At 40.9% G+C, this 21828-nt stretch overlaps 1 protein-coding gene across 2 annotated transcripts in view; it reads right to left on the bottom strand.

Annotated features, from left to right (window-relative positions):
• Window positions 1-21828, bottom strand: part of VWF (von Willebrand factor) — a 132919-nt gene that overhangs the window by 107315 nt on the left and 3776 nt on the right. For both annotated transcript variants that reach the window (XR_009726249.1, XM_061358144.1), the window contains exons 4-9: window positions 21411-21513; window positions 21116-21324; window positions 12267-12391; window positions 5864-6080; window positions 3798-3920; window positions 1409-1520 (exon numbers count right to left, since the gene is read on the bottom strand). Coding sequence is in view for 1 of the 2 variants with exons in the window: in XM_061358144.1 (XP_061214128.1) it covers window positions 1409-1520; window positions 3798-3920; window positions 5864-6080; window positions 12267-12391; window positions 21116-21324; window positions 21411-21513 (889 nt within the window). In the remaining variant the exon portion in view is untranslated. The remainder of the gene's footprint in view (window positions 1-1408; window positions 1521-3797; window positions 3921-5863; window positions 6081-12266; window positions 12392-21115; window positions 21325-21410; window positions 21514-21828) is intronic.

Genomic DNA, 21828 nt, shown 5'->3' on the forward strand with positions numbered 1-21828 from the left:
CATTAGCCTTCAAACAAATGCTTACCCTTACATTATAAACTCCCCTGATGTGATCATCTCCAGTGTCCTCTCCAGTGCCTCTCTCTTGCAGTGGGCACACTACTCAAGTTACAACCTCATGAGTTCATCACAGAAGAGCAATAATCCCTTTCCTTCATTGGCTAGCTAGACTTCTGCTAAAGCAGACCTTCAACAATTTAATGGCACACTGAAAACTCAAGCTTCTCTTGCTTGGTTTCCCTTTCTGTGCAAGTTGTAATGAGGTGGATTGTCTCTTCTTTAATGTCTTTGGGTGGTAGATTTAGTGCAATCTCCCTTGGGCACTACTAGTAAGCAGTAACATGCACTGGTAGTGATTGAGATGTCTGTCATTCTTGGGTCATTCGTGGGATACCATGCCAGACAATCCTAGAATCTCAAAAATCAATGAAGTTTCAAGAGATGCTAGATGCTTCTTACTTCTTTAATTACCTCAGCCCTTGAAAAACATTTGTCGGGCATCAGTTTATTGAGCATGGTAAATGCAGAGCCAATGTCCTCCACAGCATTACCAAATTTGAATAATAGTAAGCATTTTCTAACGACGCAGTCTATCAGGCAGCACTGATTTCTCAAGAGAAAAGGCTGAACAATGTAGTCAAACTCAAAGCTACAGACAGCTCCAGGGAAAAAGATAAAATGCTACTGTCATGGTTATGGTTCAATTCTGTGACACATGGTGCAGGTAATGAAAAACCTCCGATTAACAGAGATGATGCACAGACCGTCTTTGTTCTGCATATGGTGGCCTGCACTGGGTCCCTCTTCTGTACTCTAATTGAAAACATATGGGCATAAAGTTGCCTGAACTCCTTCCACAAATATGTTCACACTTACACAAAACCAGATTAGGAATACATTACTCATTCCCCTTTCTTTCTTTCGACAGCTAGCCTTCCCCTTCAGGCTGGCATTCATGAGCCACGCAGCTGGGAAGATTCATTAGCTTTGCAAGAAGTTTCAAGGACGTGCCTGAGCTAACTCCTCTTGGAAAGAAATGGGGTTTAGAGGTTAAATAAATGTAGGAAGTCAAAACAAAGACACCACCATTGACACTAACCAGACATGGGAACCTGCCAGTCTGTCTTATCCACAGGAAACAGGTAGTTCTCTACTGTTTGAAGGAGTATGACCCTCACATTGTTCTATCAGATCAAATATCCCTTTAAAAGCAGAGCTGATTTTGTCATTGTGAACAGCTCACTTCTTGGAAGGGTCTGGCATTTCCAATCAGAGAGCAGGTCCTTTGCCAATGAAAGGATTTTTTTGTCAAAAGGCTTTCTAGAAAGGTCATCTAAACCAGTCACTGACTGGTGTGTAGTACTTATCTAGAGCAACAACAGCCACACCAGAGCACCACGCAGTTTACCATGAGTTGCAGTCCTGAGAGATGGTGAAGCCAGGAGGATAATGTTTTCCAGAGTGGATACAGGAGCAGTCAGAGCTTTCAATGCAATGTTCACCATCAAGGAGCTTTCCATCTGGATAGGTCAGGTAGCAGCATGTCACACATACACACACACAGGGGCACAAACATGAATACAATTAGGTTTTCTAGTTATTCATATACTTTGGCAAGACTTCATATGCATTATTATCCATAGTTAGTCACAGCAATTAAAATGAATTAGGCTTGCCAAAAAGCCTTACGAGTGCTGATGTCTACTTTCCTTTTAGTGCTGCCTCTCCCTCAGATGTGCTGAATGGAGCATTTCTGGTGCCCCCAGAAAAGCTCTTTGTTTAGTGAATCCTCAAGTCCAAAACACACATATTGGAACATATATGAGTCAAACACAGGGAGCACAATTAAGGCTGAACAGAGCTGATCTAGAAATCTGACTGTTGGTTTACTGCTCTTGATTGTATCTGTTGTATGAGGAGAGACATAGGGAATGAAGAAATGAAGTTAGACACCATAAAAGTCTAGCAGACTGAGTCTCAGAGAAGAAACATTATAATGTGGAGCTGTGCTTCATTTCTCAACTTCTACAGAAGCAAAAAGTGAAAGGGCCAGCTTCCCAACTTGGATCCAACTGCTGAGGTTTCCATATTACACAAATATAGTTACCTATTCTATACAGAGAGTATTTTATCTTACAAAAATAAACAGAGGCCCAGAAAGTTACAAGACTTGTCCAAGATTACACTATAAGCTAGCAATAGAATAAACGACATGTTTCTTTCTCTTAGATCCCCATGCTGAAACATGGTTGATACTCCTCTATTTCAAAAAGAGCTGTTTTAGCAAAACATTTTGTGTGCTGAAAACCCCTGTCCCTCCTCTTTGAGGGACTCCTTCCAATTGCCTGCAGAGATTTTTTGGCCCCTTCTCCTGGCAGCAGCAGTTACCACCAGCAGTGAGACACAGGTAAGTCCCCTTTATCCCATTCTTCCCATATAGCTGCTTGGAAAGACCTTTGCTGTTAAGAAAAGCCTTTCAGCGAGAAATATTCAAAACAACATGTGAGCATTTAAGAGTGATGTGGCTCTCCAGAGAGCACAACAAAACAGAACATCCGCCTTTTTTCCTGGCAATAGTAATTCCATTTACAGCAATTAAAGTGACTGTGTTGTTGTGTTGTGCATTTAAGTTTAAAAAAAGAAAAGAAACAAATCATTGAACAGATACTTTTGATTCTTGGAGCACTGGAAAGAAGCTAAGTAAATGGTATAACCCTCATCCTAAATTCCTCTGTTCATCTGTCAGATCCGCCTGGTTCTCTATAAAACTCAAATCGAGTTCTTCCCTGTTGACTGTGCACTAAGTAACAGTAAAATTTTTGAACTCCTGATTGGTAATTCTTTTCATGCAGTTCCTTCTACCCGTCTGTTTCTCATGCAGGAAGCATTCTGTTGAACTCTTGCTTCTCTCAGTTCCTGTTCTCCTTGACCTTTCCTGGACTGAACTAACAAGTGCATCTACCAAAGGAAGAACACAGTGAAAGTCCTTGTGTAGCCAGTGGATTCACCTCCTTCAGCCTTCCCCAACAACCCCAGGACTACACAAATATAATAGCTAAGTCCTTCACAACAAAATAAGCTCCTGTGTCTGGTTACACCACATCTGGCTTCATCCTCCATGTGCAACTACTAAGCTCTGGATGCAATGACAACTCCTCAAACAAGGATAACATTGTCATTACTGCCTTGTTTTGGAAACCAAATTATGTTCTCAGCAAACCTCTGTCATGCTTTGTATGACTCTCTTCCTGCAGTTGTCTTAAGTACAATGGACACAGGAGGAAGACTGTGGTGGTTAGGCTGCTCCTTGAAGCCAATCAACTCTCCTGTACAAATTATTCAATAGTAAGTGAAATCATTCATGTACAATCATTACGATTTCTGGAATTATAGTGCAAGGCCTACACATACTGGTTTTCTGTAAGAAACTCCTTCAGTACATTCTATTTCTTCCCTCCTCTAACTGGATGATTCTAACCAAAAGCAATTCAAAAGGAATCTAGATACATGAATGGCAAGCAGTCCCTCACCAAGAAACAAAGGCAACCCTAGAGTACTAGATGGTGCTGATTTTCACAGAAACATTTATTTTTCGGTTGGATCTGAAAAATGGCCCTTTCATCAAGTGAGCATACAGGCATTACAGAAACTGGTTTATTCCAGAGCACTATCCCAGAAAAGAGAAGTAGTTCTGATTTCAAGAAAATTTAAGGGAAGACACAGCTTTCCTTCTTCTAATAAAATACATAGCATCATTGCCAAATGTTTCTCTGTAAATAATCCAGTAAATAAATTACCAGGGCAGCTGCAGCCATCAACACATTGTCCATGACATACTTCATTGATATTCAGGCTCTGGCAGGTTTTGGCACAAAGGGATACACATTCTTTATACTGCATGCCAACTGGACATCTTGGCCCTGAAACAATTAATAGAAATTAGAAATTCAAATTCCTCAATAACTCATAAAAAAATAAATCCCTTAATTATCAAAGGCTGAAACAAGGGACACCAGAAAGTTTATATCTCTCCTATCAATGATTTCTTATTCAAGAGCATTGACATTTAAGAAATATTTCGTTTTCAGTTTGCTGCAATATCATCATCTGTCTGGTAGTTTAGTAAATACTTAAAAGTTAAAGCCAATTTCTTTTCCAATAAATTGAGTCATAATAACTAAAACCAGTGCATTAAGAACAATTAAACATGTGGAGAAGTTTTGCAATAACAAGTAAGTAATTTGGATAGACAAGCATATTCTGTACCTTTAAGCTAAGCAGTTACTCCACTCACTTGTGAAATTATACTGTTCCATGCTTCCAGAGAGAACTGAGAGACAGTTAATACTGAAATCCCATCCTTCTTCTTCCAGAGAATTGCCATCCCAGGATAACACCTATGCTGTGGTATCTTCACTGCTGTCATTACCTAGGCTACGCCATTATGCAAGCATACACTACAGCTATCCCTTCATTTTGATGCATAGACATACCCCTCAAAACTGTGTGGGCATGGAGTGGGAAGAAAAGATTAGAGCCTGCCCTTTCCCAGCAAACCCTCTATTGAAGGAGGTGGAACGATAACGAAGTAGCAGTCTTGCCCTCTGTGGCTCCAGGGCTTGGGCACCGGCTCGCACTAGTACAGTGTGCCAGCACTAGAGCCCTGCCAACACAACAGAGTGTTTCATGCCTCCAACACAACTATCATCATCATCTCCTGAGAAAGCATCATAGCACAGATGAAGGATGATGGAAAATTAAGATCCTGATGTGAAGATCCCTTTTATGTCCCAGTGGAAAGGTAACAAATTACTGCTAGAAGACTGGTGTACAATCCATTCAAAAAGTGGTTGGCAACATCTTCCTGCCCTAATCATAATTTTCTTTCCATTTTCTTCAGTGGTGGCCAATAGCAGAATATCTTTACCAGAGAACAAGGCATTATAAATATATGACAGTCAGTCACCCTGTGAAATCAATTTACATAAACATCCTATGAAAATCGTCTTTCCTGTGTAATGTAAACACATGAGAAAAATCATTGAGAATATGATATCAGAGGATTGATACTTATTATTATTACTGATTTGTGTGCTTATGTATTTAATCAGGGTTCTACAGCAGAGGCATATGCATATAGCAACAGTGGGTGCAAACATGACCTTTTCTCTATAAATGCAATCCATCTCAGTCAAACCATGCACTTCCTTACTGAAAATCTCAGCAAAGATGCAATCAGGACCTCTGACCTCAGCAAGATTAAGCTAATAAAAGCAGTATTGCAAAATGCAATCAGGATCTCTAATGTAGACAAAATTTGGCTTAAAAAAAGGCAACATCTCCACTTCAGTGTAACGGTTCAAGCAAATAAAGGATGAAACAACTGATTTTACTAAAATAAATAAGTAAATAAATAAATAAATAAATAAATGGCAATGAGAGCCTTTCACAAGGATGCTGACTTACCAGTACAGGCAGGATAACATCACAAAACTGGGTCGTATGTGAAATAGCTTCTAAACATCCTAGTCTATATCTTTGGATATCAAGTAAGTCTTTACTGGCTCTGTATACCATGGCAGGACCTGTAAGAGCTCAGAATTTGTGGTTCAAACAGTCCTGCCTTAGTGACAACAAATTCTAGAAAAAGGTGGGTGATGGAGAGCTGAAAAAGGGAGCGAGCAGAGGCTCTTCAGATAAATGGAATTATCAGGCACTTCAAGTTTTAACCTGCCATGCCTAAATCAACCTGAATCAACATCCTAAAAAAGCACCAGTTACTTTTAGCTGGAGCACATAAATCTGCAATACAAGCATGATCTCATTTGGGATAAGCAGCCTAGGAATAATTCTGTCAGCTTACTGCATGTGCTCTCTTCAGGCCACCCATCCAAAATCACTCCTTCATCAGCACAGCTTCTTGCATAATCAAGGAACACCGAGCAGTGACAGTCCATGCCCTGGGTACAGGCACAGATGTCTCTTTCACAGAGATCGATGTATGGTTCTGGGTCAACTCGATGGTGGCACCGGGAGAAGGTCAAAGATGTTCTTAGTAGCTGGCAGGTTTCAATGACACCCTGTGCAACAAGTGAGGGGCGAAGGTAAAGAGAGAGAGAAAAAAGTGGGGCAAAATTAATTATTATAGTCTCAGAAAGAAGAGAGAAATCCCAACTTTTCAAAACACGCTGTCACCACTATTGTTAAATAACATCATGGCTAGTATTTAACAGCACTGTGTAGTTAAGTAACATCAATAGTCAAAAGCTAGTAGTGAGATATATCCATTTATTCATCACACCCATATATATATATATATATACACACAGAGGGACATTAATATATTGATTATTATAAAATAGAGTGTCATATAAGAGATGTTTTATGCAGAAACACACCATTCAACCAGTCAGCAAATGGAGGGTAGCAAAGAACTGCTTATTACCAATAAAGAATCAGATGGCGTCTCGAGTACCAGGAAGATACGCACAGCAAGGGAAGAGGAACTCACTACTGATGTACTTGGGAAGAAAAATGACCAGACCATCTTTTGGATAATGAGGGAACAGAGTAAGTTTCATACTAAAAGATCAAGTCTGACTGGAATCTGAGGAATCAAATGTTTCCCATTTCTGGCCACATGCTCCTGTCACTCCTGCTAGCTTGTTCAATGCACAACAGGTCAATTTAGCTCAGGTAAATAGCAGAAAAATAACCCAGAGAAGAAAAGCAAATTGTTCTGCTCTTCTCACAAGTTAAATCAGCAGGGTGACAGCTAGTGTAATGAGAGGACTGCACAGTGAGATGGGGGGAGGGCACCAAGATCTCTCTTTTCAATGGCAGCAAACTAAGAGGAAACCTAGCTGTATGTGAAACAAAACCTAAGGAAAACTTAGCTTAATTCTGTAAGGGAGTCTCCCCCAAATAGACTTCCTCTTATGTATGTATTATGTCACAGTTCAATAAGCCTGAGATCCTCAATGCAACTTTCTGAAAGGATGATGCTGAGTTTAGCTAAGTGGAGAAATGATTTTTTTGAGACAACTCTGGCACAGTTGAAGCATAACTTTCTTTTACTTATTTGTCTGTGTTTCGTATAAACAGATATAACCATGCTGTATATTTCAGGTGTTAAATATGGGGGCATGTTCTTCGGAGCAGTTCACAGTAACAATGCATTACGTCTGAATACCTTAACAAGTACCTGAGGAGATTGCACATGCAGGTTGCTGTGTTATAACAAAACAAAAAAAGTGGGGAGAGAAGGTGGAGTGGGAGCTTTCATTTTTTGGGAGATCTAAAATATGGAGCAAAAAAAAACCCAAAACCCAGAGGTCAGCAGATGTCTAGATGTCTTCTCTGAATTTCAGCTGGTATACATGTACAGGAAAACTGCTGAGTAGAAAAGACTAGTTTTCCCTAAAGACTGTTTTGTCCAGGTGACCAGCGAAACTAATACATGTCTGAATTGAGAGAATTTCTTACTTATGAAGACAAACCAACCAGAAATGTCTGGTCCCTCGGGAATATATTTAGAGTTTAGAAAAGTGCTCTGTGAACAACCACATGCAGAAAGAGGTTTTGAGCTTTCTGAGAAAGGCCTCACGGAACTAAAAGCAATGCTAATGTATTGCATTTAGGGAGATGAACATCATTGTCCTCCAGAAAATCAGCTCCAGCCTGGAATAATTCTAATGCTCAGATAGCAGCCACCATGGTAACCCAGCTGGAAAAAAGAAAAAAAAAAAACACAAGAAGAAAGGAAGCAGATTGTTTTTATTCTCACTCCTTTCTCTCTTTAAAACGCAATGGTCAGGCTGATCTAAGAGAGGTCCTTGTCCTCTAGTTTAAGAGACAATGCACATACATGGCGAGCACCAGACACTTGCAGTCTCACCCACTGCTGTAGCATTCCTGCTCATGGAGGAATGGTCCTGGAAGCAGCTCCACACAGCCAAAGAATCACCTAACACTAGTCAGTCAGGGAGGGAAGCCTTAGGCTGAAAGAGTGCTTAGAGTATAGGTGCCTGTAAAATTAAACCTAGCAGAAGTGACTGCAATATCCAAAGCACAGGTAAATGTCTTGAAACTTTTCCCTTGACTCCAGAACTTGAGTTCTATTTTAAGTGTTTCTTTAAAAGGGTTGGCGGTGTCCTGGCACTAGCAACCCTTAGCAACCACAAACATGCTGACCTTTTTTCTGTCCCAGTCCCACCACACAGAGCTGTAGGTGGAATTTTGTACATTCTTCCAATTTCTGTGGCATTGTCTTCTGCTGCTACAAGAACTGCATTTGCCTATTGCTTAACAATTGCCATTAAAGAGATATAACCTAGAAAACAACAGAAGAAAGCAGAAGCACTCTCTTGTTCCCATGAATTTAAACCCTATGATATATAGACACATGGAAGTGTTTCTCCATTTAGGAAGGGCATAATATTGATGCTGTAATTGGGTATAGTTTTTCAGAATACATCTTTTGGCTCACTCAAATGGAGAATTACTTAGCCTCCCATCTTTCCAGGTAAAAAGCTTCCAAAGCCAACATGTTTAGTACACCAAATGATGGCTGTATGTTTGAGCAAACATAATAACTGACAGAAATCACTCAAATGCTGATTCAGCTAACCTGTATATTTCAGGAGCAGAAAAAAGTTATTTTAGATATAGCAGGCCTCACTTTCATCCCTAAAACCTTTTATGGCATCGTATGTCCATGTCTTTGCTGGACCTGCTTATGATAGCTTTTGGACAGTAATCTGTAATGGTAGACAAGAACCTCTCCCACTTGCTTTCAGACCTGGGGATAAATGCTATTTCTTTACCACATATGGAAGTACTCCATGGGATACAAGTAGGTTTATTTTTTACCAATCGGCAGAAAAGCTGAATTTCAGCAAAAGCAGGAATTATTTGAATTCTATTTTCGATTATTTTCACACCTAACATGTTACAGGCATGGTTTCCTAACAAGAAAAAAAAAAAAAAGAATACAGTGAACTGTGGCCTCCAAGCACCATTTCTATTAGAGGTGAAATCTAAAAAAATAAACATTTAAGAATGCATAAACCAATCATAATTCCTTAAAACATATATATTATTTTCAAGGCTGAGTTATTACTATAGTTATCCGTGTCACTCCATTTTATCCTTCAAGATCCATGTTACCCATGCTAATATGACAACTATGCTAGTCATCTAAAAGCCTATTAGGCAGTACTTCATTGAACATGTAGCCTAAAACATCACACTGTGTGGTAGAAAAAAAAAAAACAGACAACACAGACTGCTTTTGGTAAGGAGATCTCTTTGTGGTCTCAGATTTCTTTCTGGTAGCTCAACGGCAACCATAGAGGGCAGGGCATGGAAGGGAGGCAGCAGCTCCCTCCCTCCAGTACTACGCAGTTCGGCTCTGCCGGTCACAAGACAGGTAGCCAACAGGCAGCTACATCATGCAAGTGCCAAGCTGCCTCCTGCCCTAGGAGAAGAACACGGTATCTGAGAAGAAACCATATCTACAGGCAGAGCAGTAGTCAAACATGTGAAAGTGCGTATGTGTTTTGGAGGTGGAGGGCAGGGAGAGGACCAGAGCAACAGCAGGCTAAGAGTGAGCTGGGTCAAGACCTTTAGCTGATACATGTAGCTGTTAATCAAACAGGAGCTCTTCCTTATTAAAGAATACGAAATTGCCTGTGTTTTCTATGATTTGATGTTAGAGCAACAGCGCTTTTTGGCTTCACTACTCTTGTGAAGAAGTCAGAAGCCACTTCTCCAAGGATGCTGTTGTGGCGGGGGGCAGAGAGGGCAAAGTAAACCACACATCTACCTTGAGTGGGTGGACGGGTGGGAGGAGCACACTGAAACAAAGCTGTTGTTTTCCTCACCTAGCAGCTGACCGCCCGTCAGGGAGGGAGGGAGGGAGGCTGGGAGATGGAGGAGATTTACATTCCTGGAGCTGAAGCAAGCAAACAAAGCAGGCTATTAAAAAGCCCCACATTCTTCGCAAGGCACTCCTTTGGCTGGTCTTCTATTAATAGTGCTGTGTTTCTTCTTGCACAGTGAATAAATTAAGCCAATGTTAAATGCTGTGAGCTCATGAACTCACATGAGAGAGAAGATAATTCCATCCAGTTTGTGGGACAGCAAACCTTATCCAACAAAGCATCAATATTTAACATGATCTGTATAAAACTCACGTTAGTTGCAGTCTACCCATCAGACAGGATTTCACTCCGCATGCCTCTCCCGGACTTCAGTTGCAATGTTGAGATTTTCTAAACACTGAACTTGCCTGAACAGATAAAATTCCAGTGGCCAACACCATTCACAAGAATTAACCCTGCTGTCGGGCTGTAACCAGGTTTAAAACACAGTCTTGTCCCTCAGAAGACATCTTAACCACATTGAAACCCTTCATGTTTTGGTCACCCCCTTGGCACCACACACCACTATTCAAGTCAGTTGTTCAATCAGTCCTGTCCCTGACAGGAATACCCCAACACACCACCTCAGCTCAAACAAGAAACATAGGCTGCAGGTTTCCAACCTGGAATCAGTGCTGTGTTTCCTCAGTCAAGCGTGCAGGCTGTAAGACTGAAGATACGGAGCATGCTTCACTGAATTTCAGAACATGTCTAATACATATGTCCCCATCCAAAAGCTTAGTGGAAATATAGAGTCAGAACTTTGCCAGCTTGTCCAAGTCCTAGTCAGGTTTTTCCAGGTAACTAGGAAACCAGCACGCAAAGTAGCTGTAGAGCAGATATGTTCCAGAAAGTGCCACTACTCCTAAGAAATTATTTGAGCTTGGTTCAACAAGTATTGGTCTACAGGTCCTGCATAGCAAGAAACTGACAGCTAAAGTTTGGCCTTAGTTACTCTAGCATAAATCTAAACCTGACACCCACGATATTATTCTGATTTATAGAATACATGAGACCTGATGCGAGCCCTCAATGGATGTAGGCTCAATTTACCGTGACAGTCATAACCTGCAATACCACATGCAGTCAGTGTATGTTCAAAGCTACTTTCCCCCCTAAGAAGCAGCCTTCCTCCCTGGAAGTGACTATCTGTGTGTATCCACCCTGTGCCTAAGGAAAACAAGGAACATGTTTATACTTATAAAAGAGGAGAAGAAAAAGGTTGATGCAGCAAAAAGGGTCACAGAGATGGCTGAGACAAGCAGTTCTGTGTTTCTTCAGCAAATCAGAGCTACCATTATATGCATAGCTGAAGGAACCTCCTCCTTCTGGCAAGGGACAAAGCACAGAGCCTTTGCAACATCTACAGAGAACATCTCCTGTGTCAAAAATAGCCTGGCTGAAGCACCTCACCGCTCTGGTGACTCCCAAGTATATGATCTGCAACACATTCACAAATACCATTTGTGGTGGTGGTGCTCACAGAGATTTCAGAACTGTTGCTTTCCAATTGCAGGGTCAGAAAGGGAATTGACTACTTCATTCTACAGGCACAACTTAAACACACCTTTCCCAAACAGTACCAAAGTTTCTTTGGCAGCAACTCACCCTTCAGTCTCAAATCAGCTGTTGGTTTCTTTGCTTATCCATTTGATGCTTGTGTGTTGGGAGGGAGGGGTATATAGGTACTACAGTTTTAGAAAGAAGAGTGACAGGCAGAGTGCACTAGGGGAGAAAAAATGCATTCACTAACTAGTGAATAAACTGTTCCTTTCTCAACGCTGCATGTAAGAAAGACATCAGTCATAACATGCAGACTCCAAGGTCCCTTCTCTACAGCATCAGGCAGCCCAGTACAGAAATCCTTCTGCTGTTCCCAGCCAGAGCATGCAGGGAGCTCAGGAACTGCAGGCACACAGCTGCATCCTGCATCCAGCCCCACGGTGGTTCATGGAAACACTGCAAACACACACAGACATCACAGGCCATGCTGCAGATGTGTTACTTCCACCTTCACCCTGCACCTGATCCTGATGTACCACAGCAGCAACCTACATACAGCCACCACCAGCCCCACAGTTAACTAGCTGGATGAGGAGCCATGTACCTTGTTCCAGTGCAGTGGTGAGATCAGTGCCCAGTGTAGCTATCTCAGACCACATTGTACCTCAGAAACCCAAAATACATATCTCCTGCACCTCGCATCCTAATCACTTGCTGTGGGAGGAACACGGTAGGTGCAGACATGGATTACAAGGAAGCATTTGAGTTCTGCCACAGGGCAGGTGAGCTGCCTTCAGGTATGGGAGGACCAAAACCAGAATGGTATCTTGTGGCACCAACCTTCTCTGCAATCTCAGATGAAATGTTGCAGGTGTTGCTTGGAGTCTGCACTCTCTTGCACTGCTTGTTTTCACTGTGTAAAGCCCAGGAGTTTGCAAAGTCATAACTGTTTGCCACAAGGGTCCCTGTGAATAAAGGAGGGGAGAAGCACAAGGGTTTTTTAAGCATTAGAGCAACAAGTAGTCGTTGTTGGCTGCTACCACTGTGATAGTCTGCTGAATCATACAACCAGCTAGGCTGGAAAAGACCTTTAAGATCATCAAGTCCAACCATTTCCTCAGGACTGACAAGGCCACCACTAAATCACAAAATCTAAGAATAAAACCTGTCATATCAAATGAATTTCTATTCCAAAACAGATTGACTGTAGAAAAGCCCTTTTCAGTGATTTGGACTGATTCCTGCAGAGGACCTCAAGGCCAGACTAAAGCCTGCAGAAGGCAGCTCCCAGCACTTCTCACACGTGCAGGAATATGGTAGGATTCATTTGCTGGTCAGCTATAATCTGCAGAGCCCTAAGCATGCATACACATTTCTGTACTATTTAAAAGTTGCCAGTAAGATACAAGACATCTTAGAGAGGCAAACAAAATGAAAATACTCTCCCTAACCAAAGAAAGTATTAGCATTCCTGACCCCAGATAGCCTTGATTTTCTCCTGTCTGAAACTAAACCTTGTGTGCAAAGGAACCTGTATTCACCGTAATTGTTTTGGCCCATGATCTTACTGTGCAAGTTACCCTGAAACAGCTCCTCTGCCTTATTACAAGCATCTCCTGGCCCAGGTTTGGCAAGATTTGCACCCATTTTACATAAAAGCAAAACCAAAGGAGGTGATCTGTATGGCTGGCACTTTGTGGAAGAGGCAAACCAGGTTCTCTGCTTCTCTTGCTCCATCCTATGAAGAATAGGGATCCTCCCAGAAAGGGAATGTTCCCTCCTCCCCCTTTTGCCTCTTATGGCATAGCTGATCCAAGGACTACCCCTGCTTCCTTCTGTGAGCTCCTGCTACAAAACAGTTAATTACTCTCAGTTCTGCAACACTGCTTTTTGAAACCCTGCTGTGTTGCATGTGAAAGTATCAGTTGCCCCTCTTAAAACAATACTCAAGACCTTATGCAGAGAATATGTTGACACATTACCCTGACTGTATCTGGAAACCATAACAAATGTTTCCCAAATGTATCTATATAATATTTTTATATTTCATGTTTTATATATGATAAACATATCATTTTATATCAAATAAAATTGTCATTGAGCTACCTGCTGTACATTAAGTACAAACACACAGAATATATTGAACTCTAAAAATGTTCCTACAGGGTAGTCTACACTAGGAATGCTAAGGCAGATGTAATAAAGCCAGTAGCCTCTAGTAGACTTTTTGTAAACTAGAAATTGGGGGTTTATAAATGTAGCATATGTTAGGCCAGCAAGAGATATCAAAGGAAGAAGACTCCAAGGAAAGTATCACAGCTAAAAGCAGTAAAAGGCATGAAATTTTCATCTACACCCCCAAAATTGAGCACATGGAAAGAAAAACAAGAACACAACTCTTTAGCTTACTATAGATTGTAGAGATTAGTATAACAATGAAATGTAGTCTGATGAGAAGCAAGATGCCAGATTAAATACATTGCCTTTTATTTGCACTAATTCAGCCTTACACCAACAGCTATATGTAATGGGAGATCGGCTCCATTCTGAAGTAGTGTTCCTCTGGTCTCAATGCACATTCGTGCTGAGCTTCCCATTGGCAGGTACCCCAAGATCCTCATTCACCCACAAATTAAGATTTGAAGGTTGGGACAACTGTTGGCCCTGAAATGCTGGTCACCTGGGTTTTAATTTGTCTTTAAAAAAAAAAAAAACAAACACTTTTGTGGAGCTATTTGGTTTTATTTTTTTGGAGCCTGCTTTTCAAACCCTCTTGTTGCCACCACCTGCCTGTACATTAGCAGCCATTTCCAAAGGTAAGAGAGATTTGCCAACAACTTGCCAGAGCAGTTCCTCCTTGCAAAGTCCTGGGGCCCTTAAATCAAGCTACAAGTTGTTTTGAACAGGCAATACATCGATTTGAGCTTGCTCAATAACTCGAGGTTGTGCCCCAGGCAAGTCTCCTCAAGATAGAACAGTAAAAATCTAGGATAGTAATGACCTAAGAGGTATCAGCCAACAGCGGTTTTTCCTGTGATTTGTCTAATGTAGCCTTAAGTGACCTATGGCAACTGATAAAGGGCTAGAGAGGCACTATGACTTGAAAACGAGATTCCTGCAAAGCAAGCAAGCAAGCAAACAGCACACACCACACTGACATGTTTTGGACATAACTTCACACTCATTTTCTCCCAACTTTTTTTCTTTTCTGGTCAGAACCACTGCTTCCACTTATCTGATTTTCACACAGATGATGTTCATTCGTGACAGAAAAATCAATGTTCACTATGATATCCGGGTTCCAAAATCACCAGTTCCTTTTGAAATCTGAAACTGTTGTGCTGCTTGTTTAATTTGAGACTGATGGTCAGGCAAGGGGAAGCATTAGCAATAACCACCTTGCACTCAAGGTATGTGAGTGGGAGACTCTGACCTCCCCCTCTGGACCTCCTCCAGATTTTCCATATGGCCATAGGCCCATCAGGTTAACTCTTCCCAGGGTCTGTTAGCTCATCTGTAAAATACATGCAAGAATTTGTGCAGGGATCTACAATACTGTCAGCAGAGGTGCGTAACTTTCACACCTTGGTTATTTATGAAGCAGTAGGGGGGTTTGTTTGTTATGGGGTTGTTGGGTTTTTTTATTTGTTTCCTTTTTGGGTTTGGTTTGGGGTTTGGGTTTTTTCTCTCTTTTTTTTTTTTGTTTGTTTGGTTTTTTTTGAGGGGTGGAGGCTGTTTCTGGTTTTTTCTTTGCATTTTTTGGTTTGGGTTTTGTTTTGGTTCTGTTCATTGGTTTTGTCTTAAGGATTGTTTTTTTTCTACACAGATTTAGTGGTTTTGTACATGCAAAGCAAATCTATCAGCAAGCAAAACTATTGGCAAAGTTGACCAAATATTGAACCATAGTTTGGACCAAATGAATGATATGAAATGTTGAAGTCATGGGCTATGAATGTTGAAGTCATGGGCTATGAAATGTTTAAGTCATGGGCTATATAGACTTTCCTGCCCTCTCTGGTTCAATGAATATAAAATTAGTACTATTAAACACAACAGAGGGAAAGAGACACCTCAAATTACAGCCCAGTGATGAAGGCACACTCCTCAAAATAAATGTCTAACTAACTTTGTTCCAAACTCTGAATGAAGCAGAGTGGATTATGAACACAGGCTTTTGGCATCTCAGATAAATGCCATACAATGAGGACAGCTACAATGCAAGTCTTCTTCATCTATACTGTTTGTAAATAGCAGCTACATTCCCTGTGAAACCATTCCCTTTGCTTTCAAATTAAAATGCAAAAAAGAAAATAAGATCATTTACTTAGGCCAAACAAAAACTTGCCCAAAATCAAATTAGTGATATCTTTTAAAATGCCAAACCATTCAGACTGATGAGAAGCTATATTTTTTTAGGGGAAAAAAAAAGATAAATATCTGCACTAACATACCTGTGAGTTTAGAACATGCTTTAAGAGCTTCTGATAACAGGTACCACACAGGGAAGCTACATATTCATTCACATGCATTTATACTACTTTTGGAATGAAAACATTAGCTGAAACATTGGATTTTTTCCTTGTCACTCTCCAGTGGCATCATATATTCTGTATTTCAGCAGCTTAAATGGCTGGAATATGCTGCTGACAGCTGGAGCAGGCTCAGAATATCAAGCCTTTATCCAAAATTAGCCATGGGCATTGTTTTATGATTAATGTCTTTGTAATTTGGAGACAGATTCCCAGAAATATGCTTCCTACCGGTGCCAAGAAAAGCATAATGGGACTGACACTGGATTAATTTGGGTTGGGTTTTTTTCCCCCATAATGCTAAGAGTGTGTTTAACATGTACAAATAACAAAGTGATGGATTAATATCCCTGTGTTGGACTTGAATGAGCTCTTTTGTACAAATAAACTTCAGTGGTGAGGCACTAGAACAGGTTGCCCAAGGAAGTGGTGAATGCTCCATCCCTGGCAGTGTTCAGGGCCAGGCTGGACAGAGCCTTGGGCGACATGGTCTAGTAGAAGGTGTCCCTACCTATAGCAGAGGATTGGAACTAGATGATCTTAAGGTCCTTTCCAACCCAAACTAGTCTATGATTTTATGATGACCTAGGCATCCAAGCACCTATCGCACTGATATCACTGTTAGACAGCTCACTGATAAGAGTACTAGGCAAAGACTGAGGCTACAGGCACACAAATAAGCTCTAGGAACTTGCACTGCAGTGTCTCTCACTGGGGAGAAAATATCTTACACTTTCTACAAGGTAAGAACATGCCCTTTGATCAGTAATGTGATGCAAGGCTACGGGGTTTTGGGGCCTTACACATGTGTGCATGCCCTGAGGAGATATCAGGATCAAGTTGCCCAATTTCCTCTGTAGTATTAGGGAAGTCATCTCTTTTGGTCTGTGCTTTGGATCCCGAATTGTAAAATGCTCATAACAATGACTGTGAGACATTCAAATGCCTTAAGGCTCTCAAATAGATATCTGAGCATCTAGAAAGGACTCAATTTCATGTTTCTCATAAGACTGGCAACCAGTTACAAGTGTATGATGATGTCAGAGAGCAGAGCCTGTTCAATTACCGAGTCTTGGAAGCATCCAGAGCATGGCTATATAGGACCAGAGCTTAGCTGGCAAGAAAAGGAGAAATTAACTCCTTCATGGCGTTCTAGGGGAAAAACAAACAAACAAACCCTGGAAAGCTTCTGAGAACTCTTTATGTTTTAGTTATGCTGAAAGTGTGAGAACAAACTGTCAAGGGGCAGCTGGCATGTATTTACAGCCATATACAATACAAAATAATCAATCTTGTTAGTAAGTCTTGTCAGGACATGAGCACTTCTTTGCAGGATGAGCTAATTTAGTAACAAACTATGTCAATGAGAGTGACTCAGCACCCTATTCTCTGAATGACAACGTGTTTCTGCAACACTGAAACCTACTGGGGAGACTTTGTTCAAGAACTACTGCCTAAGACCACTACCTTCAAAGCTGGGTCCTACCCATGTTCATTTGTAAGGGTATCATAGTTTGAGTCACATCATTTAGACCTCCAGTAACTGAGCATCAAAAATGTATCCAGAAGCAATGTGTTACCCTCTCCTCAGACTATCAGTTTTGCATTTGCACACCAAAACACTGTGAGGAATCATAGGAGTGCCACGACAGTAACATATGATTGGATAAATTATAGTACATGAGTATAAATATATCATAAGAAAATAAAATGATTTCACACTGTTCATTGTTTAAACACCCTTTCCTTCACACCTTTATTTACTCACTGTAATTGCTAATGTCCAGTAACAGAGCAGTTTTTTTCCCTCTTATTTCTCCGCCACCCAGAAACAATCCAAATATTACAGAATCACAGACTGGTTTGGGTTGGAAAGGGCCTTAAAGCTCATCCAGTTCCAACCCCTGCCATGGGCAGGGACACCTTCCACTACACCAGGTTGCTCCAAGCCCCATCCAACCTGGCCTTGAACACTGCCAGGGATGAGGCAGCCACAGATTCTCTGGGCAACCTTTGCCAGTGCCTCACCACCCTCATAGTGAAGAATTTCTTTTTAATGTCTAATGTAAATCTCCCATCTATTACCTTAAAGCCATTCCCCCATGTCCTGTCATTACATGCCCTTGTAATAAGTCCCTCTCCAGACTTCCTGTAGGCCCCATCTGAGGGCACTGAAGGGTTACCTTAATGTCTCACCTAATTAATGAAGTTCTCTACCATAAGCCACTTTCTTAGCAACAAAGCAAACTAACCCCCTGTGTTAAGTCACTTTTTCCTTTTTTTTACATAAAATATAGAAAAAATATGATTTTATTTCTTTTTAACATAAACATTGCCATTTTGTTGAAAACTGTGACAAAAATGTATGATGGCAGTGTTCAAGGCCAGGTTGGATGGAGCCTTGGGTGACACTGTCTAGGGTGAGGCGTCTCTGGCCATGTCAGGGGGTTGGAACTAGATGATCGTAAAGTTTCCAACCCAAACCAGTCTATGATTCTATGCTTCATGAAAGACAGTGTTTATGGGCTAGATTCTATCCATGACAACTCTGACTTCTGCACAAATCTGGGATCTGGTCCTCTGGTGCCACAGAGAAGCCTTAGAAATAGGCCATCAAATTACATGAGTGAGTTTCCTTCTATGCAGACAGATACAAGATGATACACAAGTCCTGCATTAGCTTTTAAAATGTGTGAGCTAGTGTATGAGAGAGACAGAAGATGACATTTCAGCTGCAGACCTCTTTCCATCACAGTGGTTCTTACAGGGTCTCCTACCAGGCCAGGCCTATTAGCAACTTAGACAGTCTACCATGTCAGTCTAAATCAAAGCAGTTTAAGGGCTAGTACATCTTGAGGAGCCTTTAAAAAAAAAAAACAACAAAAAACTGGAGGAAGGCTTAACACTTCTCAGCTCTCTCACAAGCTCACTGGCTATAGCACAATACCTGAGGTATAACCTCTAGCATCATCTCTCTTCCTTTACCTCTGACATTCAGATCTGCACACCAGGGGTTTCCAGATGAGAGCCCATAATCTTGGCAACATTAGATCATTCTCTTTTCCCTTTGTCCACTATGCTTCCATTGCATATTACTCTCAACCTGAAAGATCTTATTGTATTTATTATCAGTACAAATCCAGCCCAGAAATGTATCTAATGGATTAGAACTCAGGGCCCAATCTGATAAACCAAAATATGGCCAGATTTTAACAGAAAGCAGTGGACACATCAACAGGACAGTTCAGTCTGCCAGCACCCTTAAAGTAACACTTCAGTGCCCTGAGATCGCTAAGTCATGCCACGAAGTTCACATCCTGGGTTGGGTTGAGCTTTATGAGATCTAATCAGGCTAAATGGAGAGCAAATACAAACTGCAGTGGAAAGGAAAAGGTAAACTGCTTCATAGGCTAGCAATTGTCTGCCAAGATCTTTTGTCTAAAGAATATTACCTCTCCCAGCTGCTTCTGTTGCCCCTCATCTGAAAGTTAGCTTCAACAGTTTCAAAAAACAAAAAGGATTAATCAAACGTTGCTTTTACTTGGAGCAAGTTGAGAAATGTTCATATGAACCTCCCCACCACTGCTGCCAAGGGGACAAACAATGTGTGGGCACAGTGACGTTCCTCACTGATACAACAAATTAAACCATAATTAATCCTAATTCCTTCAAAAATAGTTTAAATGAAAGGTCAATTGTAACAGGGAGGAAAAGAAGGCAGAATTGTTGAGATATGACTCTATCCTTCAGGCTAAAAGTACCAAACTGTATGTCCATGTAGATCACAGAAGTCAGGGCCTTCCTCAGTAAGGAGGAAGAGCTACACATGTTCTTTGTCACCTTCTGTATTATTTTTTAGCTCTTCCAAGCAATGACCCTGTCATGTACTTCCTTACACTCACAAATCTGTGGCTGTGAAAGCACTGTTTTTTTTTTAAGAGGGAGGATACAGTCTCCGGCATGTTAAACAAATACAGCATGAATCACTTTTAAGCAGGAAAGTAACTTCTACATTTGAAGAGTCCAAGGCAATACAGTCTCCTTCCGTTCTCCTGCTTTTGCAATAGCCTTACTCCTATTTCTGGCCTTATTAAAAAGATGTAAACTTCAGATCTCAACACATTCAGACATCAAGGTATTCAAGCCCTCATTTCTGTGAGCTGCGTTTGTTTCTTATTATTTACATTGCTGAAGGATTGATCAATCATTTTAACATATTATGAAATCGGGTTTTTTTCTGTATATTGAAGCTATGCTTGTGTTTCCCAACTGTCAGTAAAACACATCTTACTTCTCTGGAGCAATGTCAGGCTCTTCTCCAAGTTGCTTTGTCTCCCTTTCTATTTTTGGTATCATTTGTTTTTAATACATACTCTACACTACCAATTTGACATACTAACGTTTAATTAACTTTACTCTTAACCTTTCCTTTTCAAATGCAAAGAAGTAGAAAACACTCTGAAACACCACATACTAAGATCAGTCCTTCAAAGCCATATTCAGGGCTTTTCCACAACTCTCAGTCTTCACCCACACCGGCACACTTCACATAAAGGTGTATAAAGCAGCAAAAGCAGTCCTGCCTCTCCCTCTTAATAGGAATTGGTGTGATATAGGGTGCACCTCCAGTTCAACAGCCCACATAGACAGGGAAATGTCACTAAAAGGTAACCACTTTATAGAAGAGCATCTCATGCCAAATCCAAGTACAAACCTGCCAGTAGCAACATCCAGAATTTAATATACTGCTATTGCAACACTATTCGTACTCCCACTTGTCTAACTCATGAAGAATTATAAGTGGAATCAATGAGTATTCCTTACATCTTTTTTGCTGGGTCTTCTCCTAGTCGGCCTCTCCAAACACTGTATTATACATTTTTTAGCCTTTAGCTTTATCTTTATGTCCCTAGATTCAAGATTTCTGAAAGTGTTAAATTCAGACTTATGGGCTTTGCTCAGGAATGGGATGTGACGGCAAATTCCTTTGAGGAGAAAGGAAGATGAAAGAACTTAGTCAGACAGCTTTTCAGCACATCAAGATGAGGTACCTGACAGGTAGAAACATTTTGCTGGATCAACAAAGTCGTTGTTGAATCACCCATCAGGAAGAGTGTGCAGAATGTATATTAAAATACAATCAGTTAGTCGCAGTCTTACCTTCCTGAGTTCTGAAGTCATCTTCAGGAAATGTATTAAAGTTGCCACACAACCCACAGGTCTTATTATAGTGCTTTTCTTGAAAGATTATCTGAATATTCCCACTGATATCAATCTTCACTATGAAGCCGTGCTCATCGCTGGATATTTTATAATAACCTGCCTCCTTCTCTATAAATACGCCATTGGAAGCAAAAGGTATGGAAACCCTGTGAAGAAAAATAGGAATTTCTCAGAATATGACACACTGAAAACATTGGGGGGTTTCTGCTGAAATAGTTGTTCCCACTGGTACCTTTTGTCTTCCTGCATCACAACTCCATCTAAAGAGAAGCGAAGATTGAAATATTCTCCAAGATACACAGAGAAACCAATTTTCTTCCCATCCTGGTAGTCACCTGAAGAGATGAGACATAAATAAATATTGTTAGCTCTGGGATTTGGCAGGACAACTTGTAAGTAACACATTGCAGAGTTGGGACTGTATCATCTAAGATTTTCAAGATCCATCCATGCATTTCATCCCATAGTTGCTTAATGTGAAATGGACAGATAGCCCCAGGATTAGGGCTGGCATCAGCTGCTGGCAAGCATGTGACTTGGCACTGGCTATGGACTCACGCTCTCACTGTTACTGTCTAGCCAGTGAATTTCCCATCCTTCTGTGCACACTGGAGGAGTTTCCACATGAGAAGAATGCAAAGATCTGCTAT

Source organism: Neopsephotus bourkii, unplaced genomic scaffold (genome assembly GCF_033783945.1).
Source record: "Neopsephotus bourkii isolate Nb327-2 ecotype Australia unplaced genomic scaffold, CSIRO-AGI_Nbou_v1 NB_107, whole genome shotgun sequence".
Classification (NCBI taxonomy): domain Eukaryota; kingdom Metazoa; phylum Chordata; class Aves; order Psittaciformes; family Psittacidae; genus Neopsephotus; species Neopsephotus bourkii.